Here is a 12,789-nt window from a genome sequence, read left to right as displayed (position 1 = left end):
AGGAAAAGCAGGGCCTAGTCTCTGCCCCATTCCTGTTCCCCACCTGTCTGTACCCTGTCTCTCCTTTCCCTGGCTCTGCCAGACTCTATCTCCCTGGGCGCCAGCCTCCCCACCCACCCCTGGAGGGCGGGGCTTGGCTGCACCCACGTGTGGTGGAGTTAAATGCTCCTAGCCGGCAGAGGAGCTAGGGAGTGTGGCACTGAGCCGGCTCAGGCAGAGACGCGGCACCATGGCTAGCAAGAAAGTCTGCATTGTAGGCTCCGGGAACTGGTAAGCGGCTCTGTCAAGCAATATGGGGGAAGGGTAGGCCCCCCAGGACAGAGGTGGGTAGGAGGCAGAATAGGTGGGAAAGGCCCTCAGGTTCCTGTTCAGCCCCTGCTGCTATCTTCTATCATAGCAGCACAGGACAGAGGGTGCCCGGCCCTCTCCTGGCCCCCGCCCGCCTGGGCAGCTGCACCTGTTCACCATGGGAAGGCGTCTCCAGAGCGCTCCGTGTGAAGAGCTGCTTGAGTTTGGGGATGGGAAGATGGGAAGGGGGGCTCCCTTCTCTAGTAGCAAAGGGTGAGGAGACTGAGTCTCCTTTCTACTGCCAGGTCACTGGGGACATGTTTGACATGGAGTGGAGGTGATAGGGAGGTAGGAGTGAACAGCCTGAGGGGCTGCTGTGAGATCCTGAGGTGGGGTGCTGCCCCAACTCTTGCCACTGTTCCCTCCTCCTGTACTTTCCTGGGCTTCCCCTCCTGCCAGGGGCTCAGCCATCGCCAAGATCGTGGGTGGCAATGCAGCCCAGCTGGCACAGTTTGACCCACGGGTGACCATGTGGGTGTTTGAGGAAGACATCGGAGGCAAAAAGCTGACTGAGATCATCAACACGCAGCATGAGAATGTCAAATACCTGCCAGGGCACAAGCTGCCCCCAAATGTGGTGAGCCCCAACACCCTGCAAGGAATGGGGAGAGGAAGGGAGGGCCAGGAGTCGGAGCCGACCTTACTCAACAGGTGTCTCCTGCTGAGGGGGCCACTTCAGGTGCGGCAGGACTTGGGAAAGTCTCAGGAGGGCTGCTCTGGGCCCTTTCCTGAGGACTGAGGAGAACCTGTGCTTTCCCCTCACAGGCTCCCAGGCGGGTGGGTGGGGAAGGGATGGGAGAACAAGTTGGTCTCCATGGCAGCCAAAGACTGGGCTCCCAGACTAGGGGTCCGGTAGTGCCTGCCTCAGGCACTAATCCTGTTACTCATTCACTGAGTGATTAGCCAACTTGGAGGCTGCTCCTTGGACTTATGGTCTTTGGTCAAACCCACGTGGTTCTCCTCACCTGGAAAGGGGAAGCAGGGAAGAGAGCAGAAAAGCTGAGGCTCCCCTTTCCCAGCTGGGGTCCCTGAGGAGCTGGATGATGAAATCTTATTTGAGCTCTTTCTTTTGCCAAGCCCAGGTTGCTTTTGGCCTCCCGCACTGTCCCACAGCCAAGGGATAGGAGTGCTGGGATGAGGTTTCCAGGAGTCCTCAAGAGCCCAGGACAGCTGGAGGGAGAGAGTGTGGTGGCTGTGGGGAGGGAGTAGAGTATCATTTCTCCAAGTTCAGTCCTTCTAGATTCAGTCTCAAACAAGCCTTCCTGCCCCCCTACCAGCCTCACTCTTTGGCTCCCAGATCTCCTGAATGGGGTTCCACAGTGGCTAGGGGAGGTCTGCCAGGCCTGCGAGCACTTGGTCACCCCCACAGGTGGCTGTCCCGGATGTGGTCCAGGCTGCAGCGGATGCTGACATCCTGATCTTTGTGGTGCCCCATCAGTTCATCCGCAAGATCTGTGACCAGCTCAAGGGCCACCTGAAGGCAAATGCCATTGGCATATCTCTTATTAAGGTGCCAGGGACACCTTCATGTGGATGGGGGAGGGTGCGGCTCACTGTTGTGGGGTTCAGGGTGGGTGAAGCAAGAACAGAAATGGCAGACGGAGGTCAAGAGTTTGCCGGAGAAAAGAGAGGAAGTTGACTCTGGAGAGGCTTAGGAAAGCAGTGAGGTGCTGGGGGTCACTGGAAGGAAGGCTGAAGGGAGGAGACAAGAGATTGGTTTGGAGGGCCTGTCTCTCGGGGAGTTTGGGAGGTGTAAAGGAATGCCTGGGGAATATGAGGAGCAGGCTGGTTTGAGAAGTGTGAAGAGTGGCTGGTTTGGAGCAGTGACTGGCCACTGAATGGCAGTTTGTTAGGGCAGTCAGGCGAAGCTGCCTAAGGATGTGGAGGGGACCTGTTGCCTTGGAGAGAGAGACTGGTTGAGGGTATGTGCAGGACAGTTCGTCACATGCTGTCTGGCCTCCTCACAGCAAACTTGAGCTGGGAATGGGGCAGGACCTGTGGGGAGGGACAGAGATGAGCAATGGATTTGGAAGGGACAGAATTTCTGGGCAGAAGCCCACAGGTGGGCACAAAGGGCACCTGGCCTGAGCTCCATCCTGTGCTCAGGGGGTAGACGAGGGCCCCAATGGGCTGAAGCTCATCTCCGAAGTGATTGGGGAGCACCTCGGCATCCCCATGAGTGTGCTGATGGGGGCCAACATTGCCAGCGAGGTGGCTGATGAGAAGTTCTGTGAGACAACCATTGGTGAGAGCCCCCTGCCACCTGCATACACAGTGCATCTAGTTGCATCCCCTCCCCAGTTGCATCCCCTCCCCAAACTGCCCCAACCCCACTTAGCCGTCTCCTTCCCATAAGGCAGAGAAAGGAAGATCCAAGCATCAGAGGTGAAGGAGGCTGGGACAGCCCCAGGGAAGGGGCTGCAGGGACTGCTTAGGGAAGTACAGTGATGAGCCCTCCCTGAGAGCCGGTGCAGTGGCACAGCTGTGGTCCCAACTACTCAAGAGGCTGAGGCGGGAGGATCGCTTAAGCCCAGGAGTTTGAGTCTAGCCTGGGCAACAGAGAGAGAACCCCATCTCTATAAAATAAATATTTTTTACAAAGAGTACTTCCCTCAAAGCCTTGCCCCCTCCTCACTTTAGGCTGCAAGGACCCGGCCCAGGGACAACTTCTGAAAGAGCTGATGCAGACACCCAATTTCCGTATCACAGTGGTGCAAGAGGTGGACACAGTAGAGATCTGTGGAGCCTTAAAGGTGAGAGGGGCACAGAGGCAGCTATGGGGTGAGGAGAAGGCCCCAAAGGAGGCCTAGCTGAGCTCTACCTGCAGGCACTCCAGGCTCTCACTATTGAGCAGTGGTTCCCCTTTCCTACCATGTCCCATGCATACAGGAGGAGCTGCAGAAGCAAGGCCAGGGCCATTCAGGCCGGCTGATTGTTCATCATCAGACCGCGGACCCCCTTGCTCCTTTCCCACTTTAGCCCTGTGTGGGACTCCCTATCCTCTGGCTCCAGGAGGTGGTCTAGGGGGACAAGGAGATGCCCAGGTTAATGGAAGACAAGACATCCATGACACCCAGACAGACTAATGGCCAGAACTATGAATCCTGGACAGCTGTTGACTTGAGGGCTATACAATGGAATGGTCATAGATGTGAAGGTCAACTAGAGAGAAGAGTGGTTTTCAGAAAATGTCCTCAAGGAGGGAGTATGGGGCAGGGCTTAAGAAAGGGGGTGCAGCAATGGGGAAAACCAAGAGGCGGAAGTAGCTTCTAAAAGCCCACACACTATACCTCACTTATGCAGTGGGTGTCCTGGCTGATGAAAGGAGCATGAGGGGGCTCCACATGGGGCCTATAGGAGGGGGTCTTTTCTCACCTATGACCTCCACTCCTTCAAGAATGTAGTGGCCGTGGGTGCTGGCTTCTGTGATGGCCTGGGCTTTGGCGACAACACCAAGGCGGCAGTGATCCGGCTGGGACTCATGGAGATGATAGCCTTTGCCAAGCTCTTCTGCAGTGGCCCTGTGTCCTCTGCCACCTTCTTGGAGAGCTGTGGTGTTGCTGACCTGATCACTACCTGCTATGGAGGGCGGAACCGGAAAGTGGCTGAGGCCTTTGCGCGTACAGGAAAGGTGGGCCCTGGGAGAAGGGAGAACAGAGGGGGGACCCTGTAGGTATCCAGGTAGAGGTGCCTGGCAGGAGGCATCTCTGGAGTACAAACATTAAGACTGTTGTGAACATCCCCATCCCTCTTTTCCTCCCAAGACCCCACTCCCATCTGAGCTCCAGTCTCTCCCCTACCTACTGACAACCCTTCTTTCCCCTTTCCATCCACTCATCCTGTTTTCTGCACAGTCCATTGAGCAGCTGGAGAAAGAGATGCTGAATGGGCAGAAACTGCAGGGGCCCGAGACAGCCCGGGAGCTACATAGCATCCTCCAGCACAAGGGCCTGGTGGACAAGTAAGTGTTGGCCACAGCCCCACTGATTAAGGGAGCCACGGCCAGAAGCGCTCGCCCTGTTCAACATCTTCCTGAACCTGCCACAAATCCGTGAAGTGGACAGAGAGGGGAGTGTTACCTTATGTTTCAGACAGAGTCCAGAGCTTGCAGCATCTGGCATGCCCACTGTCCCCCAGCTAGTTCACGGTATTTGAACTCCTTCCAGTCTAGTGCTCTTCACACTACATTACCTGGATCCCTTTGTGCCCCGCCTTCCTTGTCCTCTGCTCTGGGGTTGGAGCTCTGGGGCAGCAGGAATAAGCTCATCCCACTTCTGTCCATCACCCCCAGTTTGAGTCTCTCCCCCAAGGCCAACCCATCTGTTCCCTGAATCCTGTTCTGGGTGCTGAGGTGTAAGGAGAAGGATGGGCTCTGCTTCAAGGTGCTCCTTTTCAGAAAGACAGCAGGGGTGACTGGGCTGATCAGAGCAAAGCTGTGCTGGTCTGAGAAAGACTCCTAGAAGAAGAGAGTATGAAACAGGTTCAGAAGATCCACTCATGACTGGTCAGGGTAAAGTCTGGAAAAGGGAGCAGCTGGGCAAAAGGACAGGAAGAAGGAAATGGGTATTTTTTTTTTTTTTTTTTTTTTTTTGAGGCGGAGTCTCCCTCTGTCCACCGGACTGGAGTGCAGTGGCTGGATCTCAGCTCACTGCAAGCTCCGCCTCCCGGGTTCACGCCATTCTCCTGCCTCAGCCTCCCGAGTAGCTGGGACTACAGGCGCCCGCCACCTCGCCCGGCTAGTTTTTTTTGTATTTTTAGTAGAGACGGGGTTTCACCGTGTTAGCCAGGATGGTCTTGATCTCCTGACCTCGTGATCCGCCCGTCTCGGCCTCCCAAAGTGCTGGGATTACAGGCTTGAGCCACCGCGCCCGACCGGAAATGGGTATTTATTGAGCACTTTCACATCACACCTAATTACGTCTTCACATATACAATCATATCTTCACTCCTTTGTTATACTGGCCCCATTTTACAGTCGGTGACACTGAGGCTCAGAGAGGTTAAGTACGTTGCTCAAGGCTGGGCACGGTGGCTCACACCTGTAATCCCAGCACTTTGGGAGGCCAAGGCGGGTGGATCACGAGGTCAGGAGTTCGAGCTCAGCCTGACCAACATGGTGAAACCCCATCTCTACTAAAAATACAAAAATTAGTCAGGCGTGGTGGTGCGCACCTGTAATCCCAGCTACTCAGGAGGCTGAGGCAGGAGAATCGCTTGAACCTGGGAGGCGGAGGTTGCAGTGAGCTGAGATCATGCCACTGTACTCCAGCCTGGGCGACAGAGCAAGACTCTGTGTCAACAACAACAACAACAACAACAACAACAAAAGTGCGTTGCTGAGTTGGCACAAAAAATCCAAGCCAGAGAATCATGCAGGCCAGTTCAACACGGCAGGGAGCCGGGCAATCAGCAATCTGAGGTTAAACCCAGGGCTAGGAAGTTCACATTCTCAGCAGGCAGAAATTCAGAGCCAGCCTCCCTGAGCTCCAAGGTGGGAGGGCAGGGGACAGGAAGGTTAGGTAGTGAGCGGGGGTGGGGGTAGAGTGGACTAGGAGTGGGAGGCTAAGCTGAGCCTTTGCCTCTCCAATCTAGGTTTCCCTTGTTCATGGCTGTGTACAAGGTGTGCTACGAGGGCCAGCCAGTGGGTGAATTCATCCGCTGCCTGCAGAATCATCCAGAACATATGTGAGTAGGGCCAGGGCCCAGGCCAGGCCGCTTCTTTACCCCAGTGGAGACCAGCAGAAGCCTACGGTACCCAGTCACCAGGATCTCCAGGACTCCCAGGGAGCAGACTCTTCGCATCTTTTCACTGGAGGATAGGAGGCTATGGGGCCCAGCTACGCACCTGGAGATTCTGAACTATCAAGCCACTGGCAGCCTCTTGCCACCACATTTGCCAGAAATGCAATTGCCCTGTCCCTCTCCTGATGTGGGACTTTCTCCGTGTCCTCTGGGAGGGATGGAATCAAGCCCCAGCGCTGCCTGCTTGGCGGCGGGGGTGATGTATGAGGGGAAGGGTTGGGGGAGAAGCCAGCAGGGCAGGGGCTGCCAGTGGCTGTCTCACACAGACCAGGAATCCTGTTAAAGGGCCGAAGAAGTATCTCAGCCACAGGAGGGATGAGGCAAGGATTGTCAGGGAGGGGTCTGGGCTTCTGAGCTGATGCAGACCCCAGGGACCCCTTTGCTGACCTCTGCCAGGACCCACACAGCTTCAGTGGATCTCAGTGTTTGTTAACAAAATACAAAGATCTCAAACAAACCCCTTCTAGCTTCTCCTAGCAACATCTGTGTCCTCAGAAACCTCTGGTCCTCCCCTTTCCCCCTCCCCCAGGCTGCCCTGGCACCCAAGTTGCTGCCATGCTGGCATCTCTAGCCCAGTGGCTTGACATTCTCCCCAGGGCCTTCCCGGTTCCTAGTTCATTGCCAGCTCCTCCCCACTCTGTGTGACCTTTCCAAGCCTTCCCTCACCCTCCCCGCCAGCACCCTCTTTGGGGAGCAGGAACTTAATCTGCTGACAGAGCTATACCTTTCACAGCAGGCTCAGATCACTCGGCTCCCTGTGACCTTTGTATTCACCCAGCCTCCCTTCTCAGTAGTTCCAGCTGGCTGAGGTGTCAGCTGAGCCCCTCCTGTGCTATCTCCCCAGAGGACATCCCTGACTCCACCCTTTTCTTCCTCCCAAACCCTGCACCTCTTCCTCAGCTGCTCCAGATCGGCCAGGGTAACCAGCTAACCCATGCCTGGCATCTGGAAGCCAGCAGGCCAAAGGGTGGCCCAAAGGCTGATGAACGGTAGGGAAGGGTGAGCAGGTTCCTATGTTGGTGGGCACCGATATTCCAAGGGCAGCTCTCTTTGCTGAATGAGGGCCTTCTCGTGAGGTACTGAGCACACCAGCAACTCCGGAGCTAGGAAACTCAAGGAGGAGGAAGAAAATCAAAACCACCCTACTCCCTGGGGTGAGGGAAGAACAGGAGGGGAGGAGGAGGAGTGTGCTCTGCACTGGCCTTGCTCCAGGATGGGGTGGCAGCAGGGGAATGTCACAAGTCAGCAGCCTAGGCCTCTAGCTATAAATAGTCTGGAGGGCCCGAGAGGCTCCCGCCCCGTCCAGCAGGGGTCTCGGCTTCCTGTGTGGAAGCACCTGGCACACTGGCTCTGGCCAGCATTATGCTAAAACCCTCTTACTCTCCAACGAACCAGGGATGCGGGCTCCTCTCTGCGCCTAGCCCTTGAGAATGCTGTCTTACCAGTGAACGGTGGCGCTGCCCAGATCAGGCAGCAGGAGTGAGGGGCACAGTCACCTCAGGCCTGGCTGAGCCCAGGTCTGGACACTGTGTGTCCAGAGCTGCCTCCCCAGGAGGTTAAGGTGGGGGCAAAGGGGAAGCTTCAAACACTTTGCCTCCTTTTGTTCACTCCCCAGTCCACTGTGACTCAGGTCTTCCCATCAGGCCTATTTGTCTACCCAATAAAGTGTGTTTTTTCCAGAAACAGGAAGAGTTGGGAGACGGAGCTTTAGTGCATATGGCAGTGCGTGTGCTGGTGTGTATCATTGCACGTATGTTTCCCCTCTTACCGTAGGAAAAGTGAAAAAAAGAAATCCCTCCTCCATAATCGCAGCCACTCCAGGGGTCAACGGCGGTGCCCACTCAGTCCCCTCCTCTCTCTCCCCTCTCCCGCCAGCTCCCCCTCCCGCCCTCGCGGCAAGCTGACCCCAGCCTTCCTGGCGCTTCTTAGGGGCTTTATCATGCCTCCTGCAAGAAGAGAGGTCACACACGGGGCAGAAACATTAGACACTCATCCCTCGTGCCCATTCCTTGCTCATGGCCCAAGCTGCCGCACCCTTGGCGGTCCGGGCCTCGCGGTGCCCCTCGGGTCCCTACCTGGACTCGGCCCACAGCCTGGCTCTAGGGGGCGCGCGGTTCACCTCCAGAGGGCCGGCTCCGAGAATCTACCCAGCTACTGGAGACGTCACCACGCCGTAGGCTGAGGATTGGTTGACTCTGATTTAGCATCCTAAAACTTCCGGTTCCAGGGCTTGGCTCGTCAAAGACCCTCCCTCGAGGTACCGAAACCACAGCCCCCAGAATTCAGCGGGCCTCTCCGAGACCACGACGCGTCTGCGGATGCGTAGTAAGGATAACGGGCCCGGAAGCCGGAAGTTCAAAGCAGGCCTTCAGCTGGACTGACGGCCAGCGCTGACTCCCGCCTTAGTGGGCGGAGTTGTGCCGCGTCTGATGCGCAGTTCCCTTCCTAGCGTTGCAAGCCGAATCCTAGAGGCTAACCCGCCAGGTGGGCGGGAGAAAGTCGCTTTCCTCACCAATAGCTGAGGCGTTCAGGGTTGTCCAGGGACGCTATCCTCACGTGTCTGGTTCCGAGTGCTGCGTTTGGCTGTGCTGGGAAGTTGAGTAGACAGTGGCCTCGAGACCCTGCCTGTCTGAGGAGGCCTCGGTTGGTCGCGAAGGAGCTGCAGCATCCAGGTACGCCGCCGGCTAGGGCCGAGCAAGGACTGCCAGTCCCGCTGCCTGCGCGCCCACCTGATTCAGCCTCCGCTTGCCGCGTCCTCCCATCCCCCAGTCTTCAGGCCTGGTGCCCTTGAATTCAGTCACCTGCATCTGTTGTGTCGCGGACCACGAGCCGCACTGCTTCCTGCCCAAGCCCAAGCCCAAGCCCGAACTCCTTGCAGCAGTAGGTCCGCCTTGCTAGAGCTCAGCACTAATGTTGTCAAACTTCGACTCCTGCCTGCACCCTCCACGCTCCGACTACTCCAAATGTCCCTTCCTTTATAGACCTCTGCGTCCTGTTAAGTGGCTCTCCGGGGCACCCTTCGTGCATATCGACTATCCAGCTCCACCTCTTGACCGCATTCACTTCCTGGAATGCTCTCCCTGCTCCTCTTCTTCAGCCCGCCCTTCTAAAAAGACAGTTCCACTCCCATCCCGATTCCCACCCCTACCCTTTTCTGCTAAGTTTTCTCAAGCCCCCACCCTGTCTCTGAGCTCTTGTCTGAACTCTCACACTGCCTGTCCCATCAGACTATAAGCTCCTGTATGACAGAAGCCATGTTCTTTTTAGCGGCCTCCGTAGCATTATGTATTGTATTGTATTTATTGTATATTTTATTTTATTTTATTTATATCATACAGGGGCTTGCCTTGTCGCTCAGGCTGCATGTGTGCCCCACCAAGCCCGGGCAATTAAAAAAAAAAAAGATTTTTCTTTTTTAGAAAAGGCCTCGCTATGAGTGCAAGCCATCCTCCTGCCTTGGCCTCCCAAAGTGTTGGGATTATCGGCGTGAGCCGCCGCACCAGGCCGATACTACTCTCTAAGTGCCGAATAAAAAGTAGATAAATGATGATGGATAGATACGCTAAAAGCCCTGAGTTGACCACTATGCAATGTATGTATGTAACAAAATCGAACCTTTACCCATACGTTTATACAAATTTTTAAAAACAAGCGAATCTAAGCTGAGATGATAGATGCATTTGAGGGAATGACTTTTCCAGGGGAGAAACCTGAGTCTTGAGGTCCCCCTGTGTTTAGAAGGCAGAACAAGAGAAAAGCCATAACTCTTGCAAATTGCACCCCTAAGACATTTTCTGTAATGATTTTATGTTTTTTCTCATTTTTCTGAAACCTGCAGCCCAACCCCATCACTCCGTAACAGAGACCCAGTGTTTTGTGTTTTATTGAGAAAATGGATGCCCCTCAGATGAAAGTGTTCCTCTGCTAACCTCAAAAGTTTCCCTTATTTCCAAGATTAATCCTTCTACTCATGCATGTAACCTACCTTTCTTCCTTTCTTCCTTCCTCCCTCCCTCCCTTCCCTCCCTCCCTCCCTTTTTTGATGGAGTTTTGCTCTTGTTGCCCAGGCTGGGGTACAGTGGCGCGATCTCCGCAGCGCAATCTCCGCTCACCACAACCTCTGCCTCCCGGGTTCAAGTGATTCTCATGCCTCAGCCTCCGGAGTAGCTGGGATTACAGGCATTCGCCACCATGCTCAGCTAATTTTGTATTTTTAGTAGAGATGGGGTTTCTCCATGTTGATCAGGCTGGCCTCGAACTGCCGACCTCAGGTGATCTGCCTGTCTTGGCCTCCCAAAGTCCTGGGATTACAGGCCTGAGCCACTGTACCTGGCCCGGGCATATCATATTTTCCTAGGCCGTCGTCTATCTGGTTCTATCCTGCCCACCTCACTTCTTGCATCCTCAGTTTAGCCACCACCTTCATCGCCTTTGAAACATTTTTCTGGGCCGGGCACTCTGGCACACGCCTGTATTCCCAGCACTTTGGGAGGCTGAGATGGGTAGATCACTTGAGGTCAGGAGTTTGAGACCAGCCTGGCCAACATGGTGGCAAAACCCCATCTCAACTAAAAATACAAAAAATTAGCTGGACATGGTGGCACATGCCTGTAATCCGAGCTACTGGGGAGGCTGAGGCAGGAGAATCTCTTGAACCTGGGAGGTGAAAGTTGCAGTGAGCCAAGATTATGCCACTACACTCCAGCCTGGGTGCAAACGAAATTGCATCTCAAAAACAAAACAAAACAAAAACCAAAACAAAAGCATATTCAGGTCTTTCTCATTAATAAGCAAAACAAAAGTAGAATTTTCTTAATCTTGTTACCTTCTGAAGCTGCTGTCCTGTCACTCCCATCAGTACTTATCTTTGGGGTAAGAGGACTGTGATTCTTGTAAAAATGTTTCTCTGTCCTGGAAAACTGGTAGACAACGTGAATCTTGCGGGGTTCATAGGCCTGCTGGGGCTCTGCCTAAGAATCTGTGCTCTTGATGTCTATATTGCTCTTTACTTGATGTTTATACTACCTATTCCAGTTTATACTACTTCAGTGCAGTCAGCTGACTGGAATCCTAGGCTTACTGGTGACCTAGTCACCCATTCCCACCCAGTGTTCCTATCTGACCAGTCTTCATAGTAATTAACTTTGCAGTAGTGGTGCCTAATTTCTTTTCTTTTCTTTAATTTTTGAGACGAAGTCTTGCTGTGTTGCCCAGGCTGAAGTGTAGTGGTGCGATCTCAGCTCACTGCAACCTCCACCTCCCGGGTTCAAGTGATTCTCCTGTGTCAGTCTCCTGAGTAGCTGGGATTACAGGCATGTGCCACCATGCCCGGCTGATTTTTGTATTTTTAATCGAGACGGGGTTTCATCATATTGGTCAGGCTTATCTTGAACTCCTGACCTCAGGTTATCCGCCCACTTTTGCCTCCCAAAGTACTGGGATTACAGGCGTGAGCCACCACAGCCAGCCTTTTTTTTCTTTATTATCATTGTTATATTTAGAGACACAGTCTTGCTCTGCGAGTGCAGGGCCGTGATCACAGCTCACTGCAGCCCCAAACTCGTGGGCTCAGGCAAGCCTCCCACCCAAACCTTCCTAGTAGCTGGGACTGCAGGTGCATGTCACCACACCCAGCTATGGTTCTCAATTTTTATTCTAACCTAACACAGTGGAAAGATACAGTACACCTCCATCAGTGGCAGTGACTTGATACAGCAGTGATTTTCAACCAGGAAGGGGGATGTAGTTAAATGGAAAAAAAAAAAAAACACAAAAAACCCAGGTGTTTCTGGAATTTTTTTTTTTTTTGAGAGGTGGAGTTTTACTCGTTGCCTAGGCTGGAGTGCAGTGGCGCTATCTCAGCTCATCACAACCTCTGCCTCCTGGGTTCAAGCGATTCTCCTGCCTCAGCTTCCTGAATAGCTGGAATTACAGGCATGTGCGACAACACTCGGCTAATTTTTGTATTTTTAGTAGGGATGGGGTTTTTCCGTGTTGGTCAGGCTGGTCTTGAACTCCTGATCTCAGGAGATCCGCCTGCCTCAGCCTGTCAAAGTGCTGGGACTACAGTAGTGAGCCACTGTGCCCGGCCTTGGAATTTCCTACCTGCCTTTTTTCCTTAATTGTTGCCTTCTTCAAACTGTTGCTCCCTTGGCCTCTCTCTTTCTGTCCTTATCCTCTGCTTTGGTTTTACTCTTTACCTCCATATGTATCTGAAACATAGCTTCCCTTCTGAGATCTATCTAAATTTGTGCTTCCATCTGCCTGATAGACATCATCACATGAATGTTGTGTTGAGCATCTTAATTTTTTTTTTTTTTTTTGAGATGGAGTCTTGCTTTGTCGCCTGGCTGGAGTGTAGTGGCTGCAACTTCTGCCTTCTGGGTTCAAGCGATTCTTCTGCTTCAGTCTCCCGAGTAGCTAGGACTACAGGCGCGCGCCACCATGCCCGGCTAATTTTTATATTTTTAGTAGAGACGGGGTTTCACCATGTTGGCTAGGATGGTCTCGATCTCTTGACCTCGTGATCTGCCCACCTTGTACTCCCAAAGTGCTGGGATTACAGGCGTGAGCCACTGCGCCCAGCCGTTTTTTTGTTTGTTTGTCTGTTTTTGTTTTTTTTATTTTTTATTTATTTAT

At 53.7% G+C, this 12,789-nt stretch overlaps 2 protein-coding genes across 6 annotated transcripts in view; both read left to right on the top strand.

Moving 5' to 3' along the window:
* Nucleotides 1-7,835, top strand: GPD1 (glycerol-3-phosphate dehydrogenase 1 (soluble)). Of its 2 annotated transcripts, none has more exons than XM_011936133.1 (8): nucleotides 1-270; nucleotides 748-925; nucleotides 1,787-1,858; nucleotides 2,455-2,593; nucleotides 2,989-3,101; nucleotides 3,746-3,979; nucleotides 4,203-4,309; nucleotides 5,941-7,835. In XM_011936133.1, the coding sequence occupies exons 1-8, from the start codon at nucleotides 230-232 to the stop codon at nucleotides 6,035-6,037; spliced, it is 981 nt and encodes a 326-aa protein (XP_011791523.1). In that variant the 5' UTR covers nucleotides 1-229; the 3' UTR covers nucleotides 6,038-7,835. The 2 variants fall into 2 exon arrangements, with proteins under 2 accessions (XP_011791523.1, XP_011791522.1); XM_011936132.1 differs by having other exon boundaries at nucleotides 1,718-1,858.
* The window catches only part of LOC105507603 (cytochrome c oxidase assembly protein COX14), a 13,180-nt gene continuing 5,774 nt past the window's right edge, over nucleotides 5,384-12,789 (top strand). For 2 of the 4 annotated variants that reach the window (XM_011936134.1, XM_011936135.1), the window contains exon 1: nucleotides 8,278-8,822. The gene's annotated coding sequence lies outside the window, so the exon portion shown is untranslated. Of the gene's footprint in view, nucleotides 5,433-8,277; nucleotides 9,035-12,789 lie in introns of those variants that run through there. The other 2 variants (XM_011936136.1, XM_011936137.1) reach the window with 2 other exon arrangements.

The sequence above is a fragment of the Colobus angolensis genome, unplaced genomic scaffold (assembly GCF_000951035.1).
Source record: "Colobus angolensis palliatus isolate OR3802 unplaced genomic scaffold, Cang.pa_1.0 Scaffold151, whole genome shotgun sequence".
NCBI classification, from domain to species: Eukaryota; Metazoa; Chordata; class Mammalia; order Primates; family Cercopithecidae; genus Colobus; species Colobus angolensis.
The sequence above is the reverse complement of the archived record's forward strand: the minus strand, read 5'-3'. Positions and strand labels throughout refer to the sequence as shown.